The 23,016-nt window shown below is 43.0% G+C and overlaps 2 protein-coding genes across 2 annotated transcripts in view; both read left to right on the top strand.

Moving 5' to 3' along the window:
- The first annotated feature begins 83 nt into the window (after positions 1-83).
- TMEM237 (transmembrane protein 237) lies at positions 84-18,216 on the top strand. The gene is made up of 13 exons (XM_059702765.1): positions 84-257; positions 1,873-1,904; positions 3,743-3,753; positions 4,633-4,689; positions 6,984-7,118; positions 8,387-8,504; positions 9,264-9,421; positions 11,135-11,258; positions 11,469-11,660; positions 12,457-12,530; positions 13,164-13,257; positions 14,175-14,296; positions 17,612-18,216. The coding sequence occupies exons 1-13, from the start codon at positions 219-221 to the stop codon at positions 17,662-17,664; spliced, it is 1,209 nt and encodes a 402-aa protein (XP_059558748.1). The 5' UTR covers positions 84-218; the 3' UTR covers positions 17,665-18,216.
- A 2,110-nt stretch (positions 18,217-20,326) lies between these two features.
- C2CD6 (C2 calcium dependent domain containing 6) overlaps positions 20,327-23,016 on the top strand; it is a 65,679-nt gene continuing 62,989 nt past the window's right edge. Inside the window, exon 1 of the mRNA XM_059704847.1 lies at positions 20,327-20,416. Within this exon, the coding sequence (XP_059560830.1) occupies positions 20,327-20,416 (90 nt within the window). The remainder of the gene's footprint in view (positions 20,417-23,016) is intronic.

Genomic DNA, 23,016 nt, shown 5'->3' with positions numbered 1-23,016 from the left:
AATGGCTTCTCCACCCGGCCGCGCCGGAACGGGAACAGGAACGGGAACGGGAACGGGAACGGGAACGGGAACGGGGCGGAGGCGGGCGGAGGGCCGGGGGCGGCGGCCTCGCCGGCAGCCCAAGCCCCCGCCTCCCGCGGGTCCGGAGGCCGCGGCGTCGCGGGGATCCGGGCTCGGGCCGCGGCGGTTGCGCCGGGGGAGCCCCGCCGGAGAGCGCCATGCGGGCCGACTCGGCGCTGCCGCTGGGGGGCCGCCCGGTGAGCGGCGGGGGGCGCCGGGCTCGCCAGGGGCCGGGAGGGGACCCCGGGAGGGGACCCCGGGGACGCGCATCGCCCCGGCGCCCGCGGGTGGGACGGGGCGGGGCGGGAGTCCCTTCCCAGCCGGGAAGGAGGCTTCCGGGCCCAGCGAGCGTGTTGCCTTGACGACGCCTCCCTCCCCGGTCGCCCGGCCGGCGGGTGGGAATGCCCGCCGCCCCCGGAGGCCGGGTTTTGCCCGTGGAGCCTGTGAATCATGGGCATCTCTCCCGTTTCTCGAACAAACAGATCACTTGGGAAACCCTGGGGGGGGCCGTGACTGCACCCCACGCCCGCTGGCGTCTTCCCCGGGGCAGGTCAGCCACGACGCGACGCCCTTCTCCAGCCGGGGCCCCGGCGAGGCCGGGCCGAGCCCCCCCCAACGCACTTCCGCCGGGGGAGGGGGCTGCGGGCTGGGACGCACTGCGCCTGCGCGCGGCCGGCCCGCGAGGGAGGGGGTGTGAGAAAGGGGAGCTGTGAGAAAGGGGGTTTTTGGAAGAATGGGGAGGAAGCAGGCGGAGAGCGCGCCTCCGCTACCTGTGAGTTGTTGGACTTTTGCATTCGGTTGGACGGTCCTACTTGCGAGAGGCTTGCAAGCTGGGGTTTGGGACGGGGGACGTGTCACTGTTGCGGGACTTTTGAAACGTGGGGTTGTGAGAAGGGACTTTGGATGGAACGCTCTGCCTCTGCGGCATCCTTAGAACAAAGCGACGGGGTCGTGTGAAGGCAGCCAGCCGGCCTGGCCCGCATCTGGGGGCATTTCTATGAACACAGATTAAACGAGAGGATTGATAAATGGGACGCTGCAGAATGAACGGCAGCGGTCTGAGTGCGAACCCTTTGGAAGCGATGGTCTCTGCAAGCGATGTTCTCGGCACACGGAACTGATATGCAGGCATTTCTGTTAGCATTTCATTTTGCAGGATTCCGGGATGCTTCTTAACTCTAATCTCTCTGAGCTACGAATGCAACCCTTCTTATTCATGTAAAGCAGCATTTCTAAGGGCTCCCCTCCATTCTTTCTGTCCCCAAATGCATCCTTCCTCCTGTATTCAGAGGGATCTTTTTTTAAAAAAAAGTATGTGAATATGTGGCTTAAAACGCCCATCGGCTTCCTATTAGTGAATTAAAACAAAATCTAGATTCCTCCCCTCCGTCTTCAGGACCCTGATTATCTGGCCTCTGCCCACCTCTCCGTGGTCCCTGCTGCAGCCTTCCTGCCTTTTACCTGGGACCCTCCAAGCCCCATAGCCCCCAAGGCTTTTGTATTTGCCTCCCTTTTGTCAAAAATGTGGGCTCCTTTCCCAGTCAGTCTCAGCTCGGGTACTGAGAGATCGCTGAATGTCAAGTTCTGTGAAAGCAGGGTCTCTTCCTTTTGTTCATAAATGTATTCTTAGCGCTCAGAACAGGGCCTGGCCCGCAGATAACAAAGGTACATAGAGAGGAAGGCATTTTGTATGAAATTTAAGTATTGCCCATTTGGGTCTCATCAGTACCTCCTGGCTTTCACTGGTGAACAGTAATCAAAAGATTTGAAATATGGGAAGTAAAGCTGAGTAATTTTCTTCTTTTCCCATAGCGTCCTCCACGAGCCCTCCCACCTGTGCCAAGGTAAAAGTGCAGTACTTTTATTATGGGGTTCTAAAAGTGCAAAATGAATAAAGTGAAAAATTGACCACCATTGCAAATCCCTCATAATGCAGGAAAGATTTCTTGATATTTTTAAGAAAAGGCTTCTTAACAGTTTCAAGGTGAAAAATCCCTGAATCATTAGGGTAACAGTTACAATGAAATGTTCTGTTTCAAAGCCTGACTGTGAACACGGGGAGGATAATGGATCTATTCTGAATGTTTTAGTGTCCTGTTTAGCAGAATCCTGGCCGCCTTTGGTTTGCTAGAATAGTTTCCTCAGAGTTTAAGCTGATTTTAGTCAGTGACCGAATAAGAGTTCTTAATCTGTTTAATCTACTTTATTAATAGATAGAAGGGAGTGTGTATATGGAGATTCAGAAAATATTGGGGTTATTTTATTAACAGGTTTACTAGTTTATTATTTGTAAACTAGGGGCCCGGTGCACGAAATTCGTGCACTGGGTGTGTGTGTGTGTGTGTGTGTGTGTGTGGGGGAGTGTCCCTCAGCCCAGCCTGCCCCCTCTCACATACTGGGAGCCCTCAGGCGTTGACCCCAATCACCCTCCAATCGCAGGATCGGCCCCTTGCCCAGGCCTGACGCCTCTGACAGAGGTGTCAGGCCTGGGCAGGGGACCCTCATTTCCCCCCATCACTGGTTCTGCCCCCAGCCCAGGCCTGATGCCTCTGGCCCAGGCATCAGGCCTGGGCAGGGGACCCCCAGACCGCTCTGATTGCTGGCTCTGCCCCTTGCCCAGGCCTGATGCCTCAGCCAGAGGTATCAGGTTTGGACAGGGGACCCCCATCTCCCCCCTATCACTGGCTCTGGACCCCGCCCAGGCCTGAGGCCTCTGGCCCAGGAATCATGCCTGGGCAGGGGACCCCCATCCCCCTCTGATCGCTTGCTCCACCCCCCGCCCAAGCCTGATGCCTCTGACCCAGGCTTCAGGCCTGGGCAAGGGGACCATCATATCCCCCCAATCCCCGGCTCAGCCCCCCGCCCAGGCCTGATGCCTCGGCCAGAGGAGTTGACCCTCATCACCCTCCGATCACCAATCACCGGATCGGCCCCTTGACCAGGCCTGAGGCCTCCGGCAGAGGTGTCAGGCCTGGGCAGGGGACCACCAGCTCCCCGCGGTTGCAGGCTCCACCCCTGCCCAGGCCTAACGCCTCTGGCTGAGGCATCTGGCCCGGGCAGCGGGGACCCGCAGCTGCAGCGGCCCCGCGATTGTGGGCTCCGCTTTAGGCCCAGGCAAGGGACCCCTAGCTCCCGGGACTGCCAGCTTCGACCGTGTCCAGCTCCCATCGCTGGCTCCACCCCTACTTCCTGCTATCACTGGCCAGGGCGGCAAAGGCGCCTGATTCTCCGATCATGGCTGGGGGGCAGGGCAAAGGCGGCCCCAGGGCCGCCTTTGCCCTGCCCCCCAGCTCTTAGCTCCCCCCTGGGTTTCCAATCACTGTCAGTGGCAGGGGGCTTCTTCCTGCTTTCCCTTTCGCCTCCCTGCATTGTGCCTACATATGCAAATTAACCGCCATCTTGTTGGCAGTTAACTGCCAATCATAGTTGGCAGTTAATTTGCATATAGCCCTGATTAGCCAATGAAAAGGGTATCGTCGTACGCCAATTACCATTTTTCTCTTTTATTAGTGTAGATAAGCTAGTTTGTAAATGAGCAAACTTTGTGTGAAAACTATTTTTATTTTAAATGTGTAATGATTTAAGTCAGTTTTCAGTTTGACAGTGTTATAGATTTCTAATTAACAGAGTTTCTTTTTTTTGTGTCTTTGTCCTGATTAAATTTGGTCGGTGTCATGTAAAGTGCTGTTCAAGGTGAGTTCACTGTTAATGTAAAATTTTCTAAACATGGTATTTAATGTTCAAAAGTTTAATTTGTTAATGTTTCTCTTAAAATTGAAACTGGGTGGTATAATTTATAATAATACAGTATCTTTATCATAATAATCTATGGCTGCCATTTTTAAGTGATGGCTGATAAATAACACTAGTTATATGGTTGGTATTTGACCTTATAAATATAAAAGCATTCATTCCTGTATGGAGTCACCCTAATCATAGCTCATAGCTAGTTATCATTCTGTATTAGGGACTGTATTTTCCTTTGTCTCATTTAGTCAGGATAGACTGGGTTATGCTACACAACCCCAAAATCTCAGTGACTTAATATCATATAAGGTTATATCTGGTTAATGCAAAGTCCATTGTGTCAACCAATCAGGGCATTTGCCTTTCACTGCCTCTTCACTAATGAGGTAGTGATCCAGTCTACTTCTGTCCTGTGGTTTTGCCATCTCAACATGAGGTCTCCTCAGTTGTCAAGGGAAGAGAAAGCTGGAGGGCTTCTCACTGGCTCTTTCAGTGTTCTGGCCTCCAAATGACACAGATCGCATCTCTCATAGTCTATTGACCAGAACCAGTCACAGGCCTAAGTTGGGGATCAGCTGAATACGTGGTGAGCACGCTTTCTGTGTCCCTGTTCCTGGCATTGCTGACCAGCAGTGAGCTCTTAGTACCACACTGTGGGCTCTCTTTGACTTTGTCAATTTCTTACCTTCTTTCCCTTCCTGTGTAGGTGTTGGCTGGACCCAAAGAAGAGAGGGAAAGGTCTTCCCCTAATAAAAGTGCCCTTTTGAAATAACTGTTCCCTGCATAGAATTTTAGGCAGCCTTTTCTGTTCTTTTTGTTTTATAGATGATGTTCCACTTAGTCGTCCCAAGAAAAAGAAGCCGAGAACGAAAACCACGCTAGGTAAGAAGTTGCCCTTTGTTGTGTGGAGCCACAGGTTTTCCCAGGACCTCGGGCATGATAAACATCAGATCAGGGAGAGGCAGGTCCCACAGTGCCGCGTCACTGCTGCGTTGAGGTCACCTTGAAGCAGTGGGACTCCTGGTGGTAGCGAGGGACCGGCAGTGCGCAGCCTGAAGAGTGCCCAGAAGGATTTATAAAATAAAGGGTTGTGCCACCAACACTCTCACTTCCACTACATTCTTGGACTCTTGGAGGTCCTTTATCCCGGGACAACGTAAGTTATCTTAAGCTATGATTGGTTCCAGACCCTTGAACAGGTTACTGGATTTAGAGACACGGAGTTCTTGGATCTCTCATTTTAAATATATATTTTAAAATATATATTTATTGATTTCAGAGAGGAAGGGAGAGGGAGAGAGAGATAGAAACATCAATGATGAGAGAGAATCATTGATCGGCTGCCGAGCCACAACCCGGGCATGTGCTCTTGACTGGAATCAAACCTGGGACCTTTCAGTCCACAGGCTGATGCTCTATCCACTGAGCCACACCAACTAGGGATTGGATCTCTCATTTTAGCCCAAGAATATCTATGTTAGAGCGTGAGTCTGAAGGCAGGTATTAAAGCCCCAATACTGAGCAAGTTCTGTGGACTCCTTTTTGTTCAGTTAATCCTGGATGCTCTGTCAGTAGCTCAGACACACATCAGAATTCATCACCTTCAACAATAAATCATTTTCACTCTCACAAATTTCTGTTCATGGGACCCACCACTCTCCCAGTCAGTCACTCAGGCTGGAAGCCTCAGCGTCACTGCTAACTGGCCCCTTCACTCTGTTTGCTTGCTTCTTCTATGACATTTCTGTGTCTCTTTCCCCTTTCGTTTCCACTGTCACAACTGTAGGCCATTTAGCCCCTTTCCTCTTCTGAGCTATCGGGTTAGCCTCCGACATTGTGCTGCTCGCTTTCTTTCACTCAGGTCCTGCCCACCACTGCTGGATGGGATTCTTAAAGCTCCTAGCTGGTCATACCTCTCACTCGGTCAGAAACTTCTTTTCACTTATCATCGATTGTCTAACAAATGGAGGGATAGATGGGGGAAAAAGAAAGACATGGCGATGGACGCAGAGAAAGAGAAAAAGACATGTAGACACAGACAAAAAAAGAAAAGAGATTCAAAGAGACTTGGATTCACAAAGTCTCTAATAATTCAGGCTCTAATAATTCACTCACAGTTAAATACAGACATGTACATCTGCACTTAGGAAGGTAACGAGTGGAGGAAACAGTAAAGACAGTTGGAGCAGAGGTATGGCTACCAGCGCTTCCTTGTACAGAAGAGAAAACGAAGATTCGGTGCTCTAGACAAAAAAAGGGGATGCATTGCTAGGCGTTTATTAAAACTGTTCATTTAGGTTATTTCAAATTTTTCGCTTCCACAATTTTGCAATTCTGAAATGATGGATTGTGGGGAAGAAGAGCTGTTTCTGGAGGATGGATTGCTAGCAGTGAAATTGCTAGACAAAGGACCTGTGTGCATTAGTAATATGATAAGATTCTGCTAAATTGCCTTTAAGGAAGCTTTAGGCATTTGCTAAATCCTTGACAACATTGGACAATATCAGTCTCTTAAATTTTGTCAATCTAGTGGGCAAAAGTGCTTATTTTAGTTTTTTATTTATCTGAATACTAATGAGGTTAAGCATATTTTTATCTGTTTATTCATACGTACATATTTGTTCTTTTGTGGAGAAGATGGGCACCGGAATATAGTCAAGTAAAATTCAAATATGCTGAAATGTGTCAGAATCTGTTCAAAGACCTGATGACGGGAGAGATCGACATGAATGGCCAAATAAAAAGATTTATAAATTACCTGTTAACCCATTTATCCAAGGTGATGTTATCATGTGTTAATTTACTAGTGAAGTACTAAACTATATAGGAGCTGAAAATTCTTAAGGCATAAGACAAATAAGAGAGTTCGCTGGGGCAACAGCTTCCGTTATGTTATTACCTTATTGTGAAAATGGAAATTCTGAAGCAAATTCTCCTCTCCTTTTTGTTCTTCTTCTTCCTGAAAGCCCCCCTTTTTTCTTCTTCATTCTCCCTTTTTCCTTCCTTTATTTCTTTTCTCAACTTAAAATTCGAAGTTACAAGGGAAGAGAAAGGAAATCAAGATTGGTTCTGTAGGAGAAGGGGTTATTACATAGGAAACATTCCAGTTCCCTCTTTTTACGACTCAGTGGTCTCTGTTCAAGTTATCCCCCCTTTTTTTCACTCTATTTCTGTAGCAAGTGCTTCTTTGGAAGGTCTTGTTCAGACTGCTATTCATAGGCCACCTGAGAGCAGTGAGCCACCAACTAAAGAACTCACAGAGCATCCAGAAGCTCCTGTTCAGAGAAGACAGAAGACAAGGGTACCTCTTGGTATGTAAAAGCAACCAGGTTAGGTTGTGATTTTGGGTGTATGAGTAAAAACCTGAATGTCCCCATTCCCCTCCCATATCCCTTTACTTTTCCTGCTTGCTTACATTTTTTATCACTAGAGTTGCTCTAATGGGTTAAGTCAAGAACACTTTAGAGGGTCTCTTTTGGTTCTATGTGTGTAGATTATGAGGGAAGTGGTACAAATTGAGGACTAAAATAGGAAGTTTGGATTTTGATGTGTAGAAGAATTTAGTAGATGATGAAACAGATATTTAAGATTAGTGGGGGAGGGATAGATTCTCTATTAACAATAATATAGCAACAGCTAACATTTATTGAGTTTTTCTGTGTCTCAGGGACTGTTCACAAGGTAGACAAGGCTATATCATTTATTTTGCCTATCAAATTGGCAATGCTCTTAAAAATTTATAAAATACAAATGTGTTGATGAGAAAAGGGTACACTCATACACTGCTGATAGGAGTATAAAATGGTATAACCTGTTCAAACTTATAGGAGTAGAAGTAACTACAATAGCTACAGTAATTAAAGGAGGTTAACTGCATTATTATTTATAAGAGCAGAAACTGGTAATATCAAACATTTAACAATGTGATAATGCCCAAATAAAACATGGTACTCATTTAATAGAAACCAAGTACTCATTAACAGGATTGTTTTTGGTGATATTGTGATATGGAAAACCATCAGTAATATATTGTTGAGTCAAAAACAAAGGTTGTAAAATAGGATGTATCAGAGGAGCCCATTTTGTAAAATATGTGCATTAATTTTTAGGGCTGTCTTAACAGATTGCCACAAACTGAGGGACTTAAAACAACAGAAATTTAGTCTCAGACAGATCTGGAGGATAGACGTTCAGGAGCGGGGTGTGTGCAGGGCCACGCCCCCTCCAAGGCTCTAGGAAAGAACCCGTCTTTGCCTCTTCTAGCTTCTGGTGGCTCCTAGCTAAGTCCTCAGCTCATGACAGCATAATGCCATTCTGTGCCTGTCGTCACATTCTTCCATGTGTGTTGTTGTTGGGTTACATAATTTTCCCCATACTTTTGGCATTGCAATGTCAAACATTTTGTTGTGTTTAGAGGTCTAAAAAATTTTAAATCAAATGCAAAACAGTGTTGCCCAATTAAAAATTTTAAGGTTCTCTTGTATTACAAAAGTCTTGTACATGACTTTTCTTTTTACATTATAGTAATTAAAAAAATTAATGTTATATATATATATTTTATTTTTTTTTTTTTTTTCAGAATTGGAGACTGCCTTCACCCAGGAGACATCTAGTCCATCTTCATTACGGAAAGAAAATGGTATTGATGTGGAGCCAGCTGAGGAGCCCGTTATTAAAAAACCTCGAAGGAAGACAAAGTAAGGATTTATTTGTTCTTCTAAATATCCTTAAGGAACACTCTGATGCTTAATTTGGAGCTTCCCAATGATAGCTTCCGATGAAATCTGATAAATACTTGTATATCTCTAGGATAAGTAGTATTACAAAGATATCAGTTAAACCAATCTAATGACAATTTGAAAAGTGTAGACCACTGAGAAAAGTAAAATGCTGTACTTGAATAAAAATTTTTAGGAACTGTCTCTAAAAAAGAGAAACACAAGTAGATGATTTTATATAAAGAGCAAAAAAATTACATATTCAAGATCTTAAAAATTAAAGGTAATATTAATAAAATAGGCTATTGTAATTTATTTTCTCATTTTATCAAACTTTAAATTTTAATTATTTCAGCAATAAATAATAATGTTTAATTTAGCATAGGATTCATTGTTAGATAAAATAGAATGACATACTTTAAAGAAGCACCCTGAAATTATATAACACTATTACATATTTGTGTTTAGACATGACCCTATAAATAGTAATCAATGTCCATATAAAATGATATAATTTTAAGTCTGGAAAGAACCTTACAATCTAGTTCAGTCACTTCATTGCCCAGAGGATAAAGCTGAGGCCTACATAGCAGTTAATAACTGATTTGTTTTGAGTAAAATCCAAATTTCTCTGCTCAAAGTCCAGGGCTCTTTTCATTCTACTCACAGGTACCTCCTTATGTGGGTTTGTAAAAATTCAGTAAGCACCCAGTTTTCTTACTTTCTCCCTGATTCCAGGAAGGCCCGGCCAGCAGAATTGCAGTATGCCAATGAGCTAGGAGTAGAAGATGAAGACATAATTACTGATGAGCACAGGAGTCCAGAACAACAGTCTGTATTCACGGCGCCCACTGGCATTAGCCAGCCTGTGAACAAAGTGTTTGTGGAAAAAAGCCGTAAGTAGTTCCTTGTTTGGAATATGAGCTCTTTAAAAGTATGTAAGGCTATCCTTTGATCTAGGAATTATACTTCTGGACATCTGGATTACGGCAATAAGCAAAAACATGGACAAAAATGTATACACCAAGCTAATCATCACACTATTATTCATGAGAGCGAAAAACAGGAAATAACCTAAATATAAAAAGAGCAGGGGAATGATTTCAGTAAGGTATGCTTTATCTATACAATAAAATCTGCATCATTAAAAATAGTGTTTAGGGAGAATTTTTCATTTCGTGGAAAAATTCTAATGAAAAATAAACATACGTACACAGATAGTTTGATCTCAACCATAGCATGCACAGGACAAAAGACTAGAAGGAAATAGACGTGGTTGTTTCTGGGTTATGAGATTTTGGGTAATTTTTTAAATCTCCCCTTACCCTCCACCCATTTCTTTATTCTTTGTTGTACTTCACCAGTTTTCTGCAATTGGTAGAGGAGGTGGTGGTAGGGCAGGTAATGATATAAATTCTTTAATGAAGAATAAATGAGAGAACATACATGATGGTATCACCATATTACATAAGAAATATAGTATAACTGTATATTCTTTTGGAAATAGTTCTGTTGAACTGATTACAAGACTGCATTTGCAGTGTTTTAAGAAAAACTCACTGAGAGCATGGTCATGACCATATGCTCCTCCCATGGACATGCTGTCAGTGTGCTGCCTAAGAACTCGTCTAGAACGTAAAGACTAGCCCTTAAAATTTACAGCTTAGGTTTTATGTACGGTGTTTAAATTGTGGTTGTGTAATACCCCATCTAAGGGACCTTCGCCAGCGAGAAACCTGTGACCTGGAGAGACTGACTTATCCAGAGTCTCACAGTCCGTTAGTGCAGGACTGGGACTCAGAGTCTCATGACTTCCAGGCAAGTGTTTTTACGGGTAGACCTGTGGCTATTTAACACACTTCAGGCTATTTTCAAGCAGTATCACTCTGTTTTTATTCTTGCTTCCCTTAGCACAGAAACTTCCCTAATAAAGTAACTGACTGTAAAAAACACTAGTTTCTGTCCAAAAGTTGTCTTTTCTTAGGAAAAATTAGGTAATAAACCCCTGACTTTTGTTCTCCAATGTACCCGGCAGCCAGGTTTGGCAAGCAAGACTACGCTGGAACCTCTCCCGCTGCCTGAGGTCCATTGTGACTGGTAGACGTGAGAAGGGACCTCCTGGTCAACAGTAAAGGGATAGAGTTCTGCTCACACAGTGCTGCAGGCTGGCGCTTGAACTGGCACTTGCACAGGAATCTTCGAGACGTTTATGAAACAATCCATTTCTTTCCTGTCATCACAGAGCATGTGCCATGCTACATACACTGGGGTCTTTTCCTGAGAAATGTAAAGGGTTTTCAGATAGTGTTGACATTTAACCTCTATAGTGTTGACATTTAAACTTTAGCACTTCTAAAATCTCTAAATGAGAAGATATTAGACGCTGTCATCTTAAAGGTTTCTAGACTTTTTTTTTTCTTAGTTGGAAGTTCATTATTTTATTTCATTAAAAATAGTCAATTTCCCAAACTGTTACTTCAACATCTATTTTGGTTTGAGAAGGAAGCACGTGGACACGCTCGTTCTAAGGGTTCTTAAGGGTGGAATAATTTTTAAAAAGACCGGCAGGTTCTCTCTTGTTGGTGGATAACTGTGTAATGTGTTCTTAGGGCGATTCCAGGCCACCGACCGTTCAGAGTTGATAAAGACCACAGAGAACGCAGACGTGTCGATGGACACGAAGCCCTCCTGGACGACCAGGGACGTCGCCCTCTCGGTGCACCGGGCTTTCAGGTGGCTGCCGTTGTTGGACTTTTCTTAAAACAAATATTCTATAATTTTTTTAAAAAGTGTTGATTGCTCAACACTGTTAAATAAGAAAATGCTTGATTTTACTTTTTATGAAATGTTGAATTTTATTCTTATATGTGAATAGGTTTTAAAAGCATTTTAGCCTTTGACTTTAGTAATTCATGCGTAATAATGAAACCCTTTTCCATTCAGGATGGTGGGTCTGTTTTCTCATGGCTTCTTGGCTGGCTGTGCTGTGTGGAATATTATTGTGATATATGTTCTGGCAGGACATCAGCTTTCTAACCTCCCCAACCTTCTGCAACAATACAAGACGTTAGCATATCCATTCCAGAGTCTTCTCTACTTGCTTTTGGCTCTAAGTACAGTTTCAGCTTTTGACAGGTAAGACTGCTGTGACTATGGATCCTTCTAACTTTTCTTCAGGGGGAAATGTTGAGCAAAATGTGTCACTGACGATGACAACTTTCAAAATAGAATTGTTTTGACTTCTTTAGGCCAGTCTGTTATTTGCGGGAGGGAGTTGGAGGTGGGAATGCTGTGCGGGGGGGGGGGGGGACACAACACCCAAAAGTCTTAACTCATTTCGGCATCACTCTAAGTCTAAAATTTCTTTCAAATATAATCAATTCAAAAAGTCCAAAATGTAATCTTCCAAATACTTTTTATCAGCTATAGAAGAGAGTGGGTATTCCACCAGTTTACTGGGGTCACTATAGCGAAGTACAACAAACTGGGCGGCTTAAAACAACAGGAATTGACTCTCTCACATTCTGGAAGCTGGGAGTCTGCACTCAGGGTGTCAGCAAGGTTGGCTGCCTTTTGGAGGGCTCCAAGAGAGAGCCTGTTCCATGTCTCTCCCAGCTTCCGGTGTTGCTGGCCATGCCGGGCTCCTGGGCGTGTAGACTCATCACTGCAGTCTCTGCCTCTGTTGTCACATGGCAGGCTTTCTGAGCGTCTCGGGCCTGTGTCTCTTCTTTTAAGGTCACCAGTCACGTTGGATTACGGTCCATTCTAATGGCCTCATCTTAACCCGGTCACGGCTGCAAAGACCCTATTTCCTTAAAGCTTAATAAGAGACAGTAAATGTGGTGGCATTAGAACAGAGAAGGAAAATGCTAGTCACGTTTTGTAAGAAGGTTATGGTTGCACTGTGACGAGAGACTTTTGTGTTTTCTAGGATTGACTTTGCCAAAACATCAGTAGCAATCCGAAATTTTCTTGCCCTGGATCCAACAGCTTTTGCATCTTTCTGTGAGTAAATAGTTTAATTTGATAACTGTGTTATACTTGAGTTACATTGCAATTTTGAACAAGGAAAAGTTTAATTTTATTTTTTAAAAGATTTTATGTTATTGCTACCGATAAGCATTACTTATAGATGTTCAGTAGAATTTGTAATTTAAAAAACATGGTAACTGTAATTTTGATAGCATTATTTTTCAATAGAAGTTGAGCTTAGTAACTTTCAAAAGTTTAATTTGTTCTTATTAAGTAATGTTTAGCTTTTCTATTTTTACTTGACATTAAACAGATTGAGCTGGCATAGCATTTCAGGAACAAATGATATCTTTGGATAATTTGCAATACATTTTGTTCTGTTATGAAAATATTAACGAAACTAGTTTTAGGACCTTGAGTCAGTTATTTAACTTATTAAAAGATCTTCTAGGTTATAGTCATATCTAAAGATAAAATAGTGAGCATCACAAAAGTATCTGTGTTCTTAAAAAATAATCCAGCCTATTGACATTGATCAAATGAATTTCTTTTATATTGTCATTCCCTAAAGTACAATCACTTTTGTCCTTAAAGTAATCTATAAATTAAAAAGAAACTTGACTGTTAAAAATACAGTATTAGTAATTTCATTTGTCTATTTCTCAGTGTACTTCGCTGCTCTTATACTATCTCTGAGTCAGCAAATGACAAGTGACAGAGTCCATCTTTACACACCTTCTTCTGTTAATGGCAGCCTCTGGTAAGATTCAGACGGCATTAGCAGTTGGTGGTGGTGATAACAGCGACAGTGGGAGTAATGGCACTATTCTACGCCTTCCACTCTTTTACATGTTTTTATCTATTAATAAAGGCCCTATTTTTGTCTTCAAAATTGTGGCAAGAAAATGCCCATTTCATTTTTTAATGGATAACTATTGTTACAAACACCTGCATTTTTAATGAAATGCCTTCTTTTTATGATCTGTTTTAAATCTCTTAAGTTACGGTTTTAAAATATGTCATTACATGATGAACTGGAAGAGCCTGGCACCCTCACCCCCAATCTGGAGCCTAATACCTCACAACAGTGATGGGAGGGAGTAGCGGGGATCGAGTCGGAAAACCAAGCAATGGGGAGAGCAGACTAGGGCGCGCCCCCTCCTCGGGCCAGTGGCCAACCATGGAGCTAACAGGACAACTGAGATTTGAGTTCACAAATCTCAGAGTGGGGAGGGGGGGGGTCTTTTTTTGAAAGAGTGGCTAGAGGCATGAGGTAAAGAGAGAAAGGAAAGATACCTGATGACGAGTAAGTTTCATTTGTTCTTATTAAGTAATATTTAGCTTTTGTATTTCTACTTGACATTAAACAGACTGAGCTGTAGCTGAGCACCACAGTAGTTGCAAGGGAAACCTAGAAAAAATTTTGGCAACACTGAATTTTCATTTATATCACTGTACTAAGCAGGTGTACCTTTGTACCTTTGTTTTCATGATACATATTTATGACATATGTACTCTGTATATGGTTGTGTTTTATAGGGCATCATATTTTATTTCACTCTTTCCTTGCTATTCCTGTAGATGAGGACTGCTATTTTTTAAAGTTCATAAAATAGATGTATTTAGATACGTGAACAAAAATGAAGACATTAGTAATGAGGATTTCTGCATCTTTAGGGCGGCAGGCAATGAGGAGCAGGTTCTTCAGCCGTGGATCCTGGTGAATCTGGTGGTGACCATTCTGGTTGGACTGTCTTGGCTTTTCTTGTCTTATAGGCCAGGCATGGATCTTAGTGAAGGTATTAAAGAACAAATAGTATGAGCATATCATGGAATCTTGTATAATGATTTTAGAAATCTTTGTTGACTGAAGCTTATGATAATTGTGATAACAGAGATATTTAAAATAAGATAACATAAGAAGAGTGACAATAAAGTGGTGGAACAATACTAAGAGAAGCAGAGAGGAGTGTCTAGGGGGCTGGGGTTTGGAAGTGCTGGATGAGGCCCTCTGTGGCCCTGGTGCATATTTAGGAAGTTTGTGTTTTTTTTTAACCCTTCAAGTGTTTGCTCTTCATTTCTCCTACTCTCCTTACAATCAATGTATCTCTTTATTTTGTTTTTATTGCAGTTTTATTAACATTATTTTATTAATATTACTTCAGTATTATTTTGTACTAGTTGCTGGCGTACAACACAGTGGTCAGAGAGTCATACACTTCACAAGGTCAAAATATCTCTTAATTTGAAATAAATCACGCTTCATCTAAGCAGCCTCTGTCAGATGCAAATTAAAGTGAATTATTGTGACCTCTTCCTCTACGTTGAACAAATTCTTAACCTTTCATTGTCTAATAAAGTGTCGAGTAACCTGGCCTTCAGTGTGCCCCGTGGGAAGTGAGATTTACTCGCCTCTCGTTCTCAGACCCCTGTGGGACCCCTGGAGGAGAGGCGTCCTATTGGCAAACTGCTGGTCCTTCAGCACTCATGTAGGTGTTTGTAGTGTAAGTTGTATTTCATTGGCAGATGTTCCACACTTTCACCCTTGAACCTCTGTGATACTTTCTGGACTTTGGTTATTATTATGTTCTTGATTGTTGAACATCCTGAGCATTTAGCTGCAATTTGATCAACGAATTACAAACTGTCTCAGAAGTGTTAGAATGAGAACCTTCCCAATATTTCCATTGGTAAACACCAAGACAAAAAATGTAATCTTGTGTATTTTCATTGATGAATGTACCTTTTTGTATCGTCATTCTTTTTTAAAAAAATTTTGTTTTATTGCTTAAGGTATTACAAAGAGTATCACATATGTCTCCTTTCCCCCCCCCCTCCCCTTGGCCTTCCCCCGGCCTCCCCTAACCCCCAGTGTCTTGTGTATTGTCATTCTTATGTGGCTTCAGTAAATATCCTGTTGCTTTATTTCTTTTGATATATGTAAAGTATTTTTTTTAAATCTTCTAAGAGTTTATATATTTTGCTATTTTCTTTAACACTAGAAAGACTGAAACTTAGTATATACCTATATTGCCCAAAAGCAGTCAAAATGACTGCATTGTGAAAGAATAATATTGGAGCACTCTTCACTTATGTTCCTTAGCTTTTCCAATAACTCACTTCTATTCGACATTTCTTTCATGAATTTAGGGCGCAAAAGAAATAAAATAAACAACTTATTAGCCGAAACCGGTTTGGCTCAGTGGATAGAGCGTCGGCCTGCGGACTGAAAGGTCCCAGGTTCGATTCCGGTCAAGGGCATGTACCTGGGTTGCGGGCATATCCCCAGTGGGAGATGTGCAGGAGGCAGCTGATCGATGTTTCTCTCTCATCGATGTTTCTAACTCTCTATCTCTCTCCCTTCCTCTCTGTAAAAAATCAATAAAATATATTTAAAAAAAACAAAACAAAACAAAAAAAACCAACTTATTAGAACAAGTATCACTGCATAAAGATTCGAATAACAAGTACTAGTTTAGCTTATTGAGCAACTGCAACTTATCAAGTATCGACAATTTATCATGTACTTGTATGTTATCATGTGACGGTAATCGAAAAAAATGAAAACTGTTATTTCAATACAGAGCTGAACTGGTCATATAAGAAATTTACTCAATTCAATAATAAGAGTCATTTGATTATTTAAAATTTCCCAAGCAGTCAAAATGACTGCTTTTGGGCAATATAGGTATAACACATATATATATATACCGGAAATGAAGGAGGGGGGAGGTAACTACAATTATTAATAAACGCATTTATATGTTGTACAAAAAGCCACAAAATTCTAAGACATTGTGTCCTTATATACATAATTGTTTTTCTAATTGAAATTAAAAAGCAGTCAAAATGACTTCCTTGGGCAATCTAGTGTTAAGTATAGTTTTTAAATCAGTAGATGAGTGGATAATGGAATACTAATCAGCCATAAAAAGGAAGAAACATTTACCCTATAAAACACATGGACCTGGAGAGCATTATGCTAAGGGAAATAACCCAGTCAGAGAAAGACAAGTACAATGTGATTTCACTCATATGTGGAATTTAATGAACAGACTGACTTAACAAGCAAAACCAAGACAAACTCATAGATAGAGAGCAGGCAGACAGCTCTGGAGTGGGTGGGGGTTGGGGTCAGGGAGCAGTGGTGGAGGGATTGAGCAAAAAAAAAGAGAAAAAACTCAGGGATACAGGTAGTAGAAGGGGAGAAGTGGAAGAGGATATGGGAGGAGGGGGTAAATGGTGATGGAAAAAACCACTAATTTTTAATAGATGTTATGATTCAAATAAATTAATCTTTGAAGAAAAATATTTTTTTGTATAATACTTACATCGGAAGACTTTATTAGGTTCCTAAGGTTTTCTTTTTAAAATATTTCTTGTTATTTTAATAAACTACATAAATATATGCTAAGTAATAGTTTAAGTGTAGAAATGTCAACTAATATCTTTCTATACTGTAGTTGGGATTGAAGTTACATCTAGCAAGCTTGTGCAGTATTCAGACTAAATAACAAAGTGTGTGTTACTTACTAAATATTTACAGAATCCTGCTCTCTCTTGGGGCCATGTGAATTATATAACATTTTTTCCATGTGGATAAAAAAAATCACTATAAAGTGGGGATGATAATACCTCACTTATAGGGTCATTATGGTAACTAAATGGAATGACACATTTAAGATATCCTGGCAAGCACCTTGTATTAGTTCCAGGGCCTTTCTCTACATCTGTCCCCTGCATTTTAGGTTATCATGAGCACTTACAGAATTAGACATTTCAGCCGTTTAATGATCCTGGATTCCCCAGCTGACTTACATTTCCTGGGGAGCATTATTATATTATCTCCATTATAGATGTTTTATTTTTCAGGGTCTAGCAGTATATTTAAAACTTGGAAATTTTTATTTTTTTGGAAAATTTGAAATGCAAAACTTGTACCCTTGTCATTAGCTCGCCTTTTAAATCAGATTTCACTACCAAGCATTCTTACTTGTACTTGAGGGCTTTCTATTGTTTATATTACGTTAAAGGATTGTTTATAACTAAACTGAAAAACTTGTTGAGGTCCTGGGAAACCATTTTGAGTATGTTCTGTTCATTTTCTCTTCCAGAGTTGATGTTCTCCTCTGAGGTGGAAGACTATCCTAATAAAGATAAAGGATAACGCCTCTTCCTAATGCCTCTCACCTTCAGAGGAATAACGGCCCAGTGTTTAGAACTCTTCCCATCCTTGTTTTTAAATGTATTTCTATAACATATGCACAGGTGTATTTGGGAATTGATTTTTTTGATTATGTAATACTGAAAAAATTCTCAAGATTATGGAAATTGTTAAAATTGTACCTGCGGTTTATACCCAAACATCATCAGTTTAATGGCAAAGGAGGTCCTAAGCTAGAAACAAGTAAGTGAAAGTGCTTATTTCCTGTTCTATCGAATTAGTGGCTTTTATAATCATTATCTTAAAGAGCACGAGTAACTTTACTGTTACAAAAGCTATATCAGGTTTAAACATAAATTTAGGGAATAGGGAAGAAGGGAAATAAAGACCTTCATTATTTATTTTTGATATCTCCTTACTCCGTTCATTGAAATATGAAATTTGTCTTTTTTTTAAAAGTGACTTAGTGACTGTGTATCATGTAATAAGTATAATGTTATGTAATTTAGCTTGAAAGATGCTTGACTTCATGGCTAATAAAAAGAAAATATATCCTTTTTGTTTGAAAAGTTTTATAACCGAGTAAGTTTACTTCTTTTTAAAACCCATATCTGTGGTTCCCAGAGCTGGCTGCACATCAGAGTCATTTAGGAAACTTTTAAAAATAATGTAGCAAAAAAAAAAAAAAAAAAATGCAATCAGAGAGAAGCGAGCAGGCCAAGAGCTCCGGGAAATGAAGGAGAGGCCAGTGAGCTTGCTGAGCTAACGCTCAGTTGACTACTGCAGATCCCTTCCCGCTGCCTCTGTTTTTGTATGACGAGAAGAATGCGTGGAAATTCACTGACTCTATTCTCAGGCTCTTTGTCAGGGGGATCTTGGCTCTCGAAATCCTACTCGTGAGGTGTCCTTCACTGGAACAGGTCTCTTCAGAGCTGTGTCCGGTGGTGCCTCAACTGGTGTGAAACCCTGGATCTCAAGGCAGTGATAAGGCTCAATGGGGCAAGGTGTCTCAAAGGCTCTGGGACACATCGAGAGAACGAGTGGGCCAGCCCCTCTTAGCACACAGCTGAATGCTGTAGAACGGAAGAGGACGGACCAATCAATGATAGAATGCATGGCTCTGAGAATAGGTCTAAATTAGGTGTAAGCATCATAATAGGAGCGGCTTGCTGTCTGTGAGGGTGGAGCTGCTGAAAAGGGATCCCCCCTTTTCACAGAATTGTGAAGGCGCTGGCATCCCGCCAGTCCCAGCTTTCACTGTCAGCAAACTTCAGGGAAGCCACGCTCGTTTGAGCTGAGGCTCGCCGCATCTGAACAATGTTATGAAGGATAAAGACGAGAAAACCAATGTGGGGGATCGTGCCCTGGCTGGGAATCGAACTGGTAACCTCTTGGTTCCTGGGTCAACACTCAACCACTTGAAGCACATTGGCCGGGGGCTGTTTTCTGTTTGTTTGTTTATTAACCATTAATTGCAATAGTGTGAGTCCACTAATGAGCTATACCAATTGGTAACTTGGAGACAGTGGTTAATTCTGTATTTGGGGTATGTGTATGGGGTTTTATGGCTTAACTGAAAGCTGAACTTGGAGCTGGCCCTTGAAGACAAGAAAAATAGATTCCAAATAGAATAGCAGTTAATAATGATTTTGGAGGCCCTTGGTTTTTGCATTAAATAATTCCAACTTAGCCCTAGCTGTTTGGCTCAGTGGATAGAGCATCAGCCTGTGCACTGAAGGGTCCCAGGTTCGATTTCCATCAAGTGCACATGCCCAGGTTGCAGGCTGATCCCCAGTGGGGGGTGTGCAGGAGGCAGTCAATAATTTTTCTCTCATCATTGGTGTTTCTCTCTCTCCCTCTCTCTTCCTTTCTGATATCAATAAAAATTATATTTTAAAAAATCCAATTTATGGCCAATAAAGAAGCTCCGGCATTTCTGGTTTTGTTTAAAAAGTAAACTGTATTTTTAAATTTTAAAGATGAAATCGTGGAAAGGGTGGATGACAGGAGGCTGGGAGACCCATGAATAAACCATTGCAGTCATGGTTGTGTGAGATGTCCTACACTAGGTGCCATAAAGAGGAGTAGGGTTCAAATATTTGGGGTTAGAATTCATACATGTGTCTGATGTTTTCAGCGTTTGTGGGTGTAACATTGCTATGTTCAGATGGGTTTGGGACTGGAGGCCTGGGCGGGAAGGTGCATATCCACGCGCTGTGCTATGTCGGTGGGTCAGGTGAGTAAAGATGTCGGGCTAGTCTGTGGGAAACAGAGCATCTGGAACTCGGGGAACAGTGTAAGGAAGTGGTGATTGACACTGTACGTCTCCGGGAAGAACCGGCGCGGGGCAGAGGGCTTCCGGTGGGTTAAGGGGCAGACAAAACGCACTAAGGTGTCCGACACCCATCACGCGCTGGGGAGCCTGGCTACCCCCCGCAAGGCCTGACTCCTCCTACGGGGCCTGGCATGGCCTGGGCAAGCGCTCCAAGCTGACCCTCCCAAAGCTGCACCCCCAAAGCCAGCCCTGCAAGGAGCCGGCCTACACGTGCGGTCGCGCAGTGTTGTACGCGTGTGCATGTGTGAGAGCGTGTGCGTGTGCATGAGCGTGTGCGTGAGCATGTGCGCGAATGTGTGCGCGAGTGTGTGCATGTGCGTGAGCGTGAGCATGGGCGTGAGCGTGAGCATGTGCGTGAGCGTGTGCATGAGCGTGAGCATGTGCGTGTGCGTGTGCGCGAGCGTGAGCATGTGCGTGAGCGTGAGCGTGTGCGTGGGAGGTTGGAGGGAGGGGCGGGAAGCGCGGGAAAAGCGGTGGGCGGGCTGCGCCTGCGCCGTCGCAGGTTGTCGGTTAGGCACAGACCCGCCCTGGGAGGATGGACGGATGGGTTTCGCCCGCAGATGCCTGAGGTTTCCAGCGCGGCCGGTCACCACGCGGGCGGGCCCATTCCCTGCGCAGAGCCCCCGTCCTTCAGAGGAGCCGCCCCCCGCAACTCCCTGGACACTCGCCCGCCCGAGGGTAGCGTTTTCTCCAGGCCGTCACTTCCAGGAGGAAGGCAAGACCATTGATCTGTCCAGGACCAGGCCGCGAGGGCCCTGGGCACCAGCAGCGCAACGTGAGTGTCTCCCCTCCCCCTACACGCCCTCTCCCCTTTCACCCCCACCCCGTCCCCCCACCCCGGGAGCCTGTCCCCGCCCCGGCCACCCGGAGGGCCAGGGACCGCAGAGGGGTCGGCATGGGCAGGGAGGGAGGGAGGGAAGGTGGTGACCCCTGAGCAAGAGAGTATTTGTGGGCTCGCGGCACTCACTGACCTGCCAGAGCCTGGCCTCATTGCCCGTTAGAGGAATGCGGAGGAGGGAAGGATATAAAGTGCTCACAGCCAGGGCACAGCTAGGGGCAGTGAATGGCAGCCTTGTCCTCATTGGGATTTCATGTGTGTGTTAACGGGCCAGACTCCAGAAACTTCAGTTACCCTTGTTTTCAATTCCTGAGGTTCTTTTCTTTTTCCAAATAAATGTCTTAACATCATTTACTTAAAAAACAACACATAGCCCTAACCGGTTTGGCCCGGTGGATAGAGCATCAGCCTGTGGACTGAAAGGTCCCAGGTTCGATTCCCGTCAAGGGCATGTACCTTGGTTGCGGGCACATCCCCAGTAGGGGGTGTGCAGGAAGCAGCCAATCAATGTTTCTCACTCATCAATGTTTCTAACGCTCTATTTCTCTCTGTAAAAAATCAATAAAATATATATATTTTTAAAAACACATCTTGGCCCTTAGGACTGGTGATGTCACCTTTATACTATGTTGCCATATGTATTTGGGTTTTTTCCCCCCCTGGACTTTCTATTCTATTCCACCACTCTCTTTATCAATTTCTGTATATTACATCAATATAACTATATATATATATAAAAGCCTAAGCAACCAACTGACCAACCATTAGCTATGTATGACATGTACTGACCACTAGGGGGCAGATGCTCAACGCAGGAGCTGCTGAGCTGCAGTCTCTTGGCAGCAGCAGTTCTCAGGTGATGCACCCAGAACCAGAGAGGAGGGAGCCTGATTTCCGGGTGCGTCACCCAAGAACCACCCTCTCAAAATCCAGGACCCCTCGGGGGATGTCAGAGAGCTGGTTTCAGCCAGATCCCAGCGGGCCAGACTGAGGGACCCCACTGGTGCACAAATGCCTGCACCGGGCCTCTAGTTGGTTAATAATATGATATAAGTTTCAAGAGTATAATCCTATGATACATCATCTGTATATTGTATCGGATGCTCACCACCCTAAGTCAAATCTTCTTCCATCATCACATATTTGACCCCCTTAATCCTTCACTACCCTTAACCCCTTCCCTCTAATAATCACCATACTGTTGTCTGAGTCTCTGAGTTTTTGTTTGCTTTCCTTATTTGTTCATTTGTTGCTTTCAGTTTTATATCCCACATATGAGTGAAATCATATGATTCTTAACTTTTTCTATTTCACTTAGCATGATATTCTCAAGATCCACCCATGTTGTCACAAATGCCAATTTTTAAGAGATATATGTATGTGTGTGTGTGTGTGTGTGTGTGTGTACATATATATGTATTTACTTACTTATCTGTTTGTTAATCCTCACCCGAGGATATTTTTTCCACTGCTATTTATTTATTTATTTATTTATTTATTTATTTATTTACTTTCTTCCCACTGCTCTTTAGAGCATGGAAGGGAGGGAGAGAAGGGGGAGGAGAAAGAAAGAAAGAGACCGATTGGTTGCTTCTCTCATGTCCCCAACTGGGCTGGTGATTGAACCTGCAACCCAAGTGTGTACCCTTGACTGGAAATTGAACCCCAAGACCCTTGGTTGCAGGGCCAATGCTCTAACCACTTAGAAACACCACCAGGCTTAGTTATATTTTTAATAGGCAGTTTTTCCCTATTCCTCTTGCTTCTCCCCTCCATTCCCCCTTCTCCCTTTCTCTTTAAAAATGTCTTATAATTTTTAAGGATAACCATTGTGTGTAGTGACTAGAACCCTTAGAACAAAGTTAAATACCAACCCACAAGTATCAGTTAGTGAAGTTACTCTGGAGAGAATCATAACTAAAACCCCCAAACCATTTGTTCACTGCTTCATCCCATGTACTAACTATTCCAAGGATTAAATTCCAGTTCCTTCCATGACTGATAACTGAAGGAATATTGGGATAATTTGCAAGTAGGATCACTGCTCTTTGTCTGATACAGTACCTACTCCAGATTGAGACTGGAAGATTAAGACTGGAATGTGGTAACGATGGTTTATTTAAGCTAAGAACTCATTGTTTTGGCAGTGTACTTCTCTCCTTTGCTCTCTGCTAGCTTATTG

The sequence above is a fragment of the Myotis daubentonii genome, chromosome 7 (genome assembly GCF_963259705.1).
Source record: "Myotis daubentonii chromosome 7, mMyoDau2.1, whole genome shotgun sequence".
Lineage (NCBI taxonomy): Eukaryota > Metazoa > Chordata > Mammalia > Chiroptera > Vespertilionidae > Myotis > Myotis daubentonii.
This window is presented reverse-complemented; position numbering and strand designations above follow the sequence as displayed.

What these genes read in the sequence shown, in the direction of transcription:
- TMEM237 (XM_059702765.1), top strand. Translation starts at nt 219, where the DNA reads ATGCGGGCCGACTCGGCGCTGCCGCTGGGGGGCCGCCCG. An exon ending in AGTGTTTGTGGAAAAAAGCC is followed by an intron (nt 9,422 to 11,134) that starts GTAAGTAGTTCC and finishes ATGTGTTCTTAG; the next exon opens with GGCGATTCCAGGCCACCGAC. An exon ending in AGGCATGGATCTTAGTGAAG is followed by an intron (nt 14,297 to 17,611) that starts GTATTAAAGAAC and finishes TTTCTCTTCCAG; the next exon opens with AGTTGATGTTCTCCTCTGAG.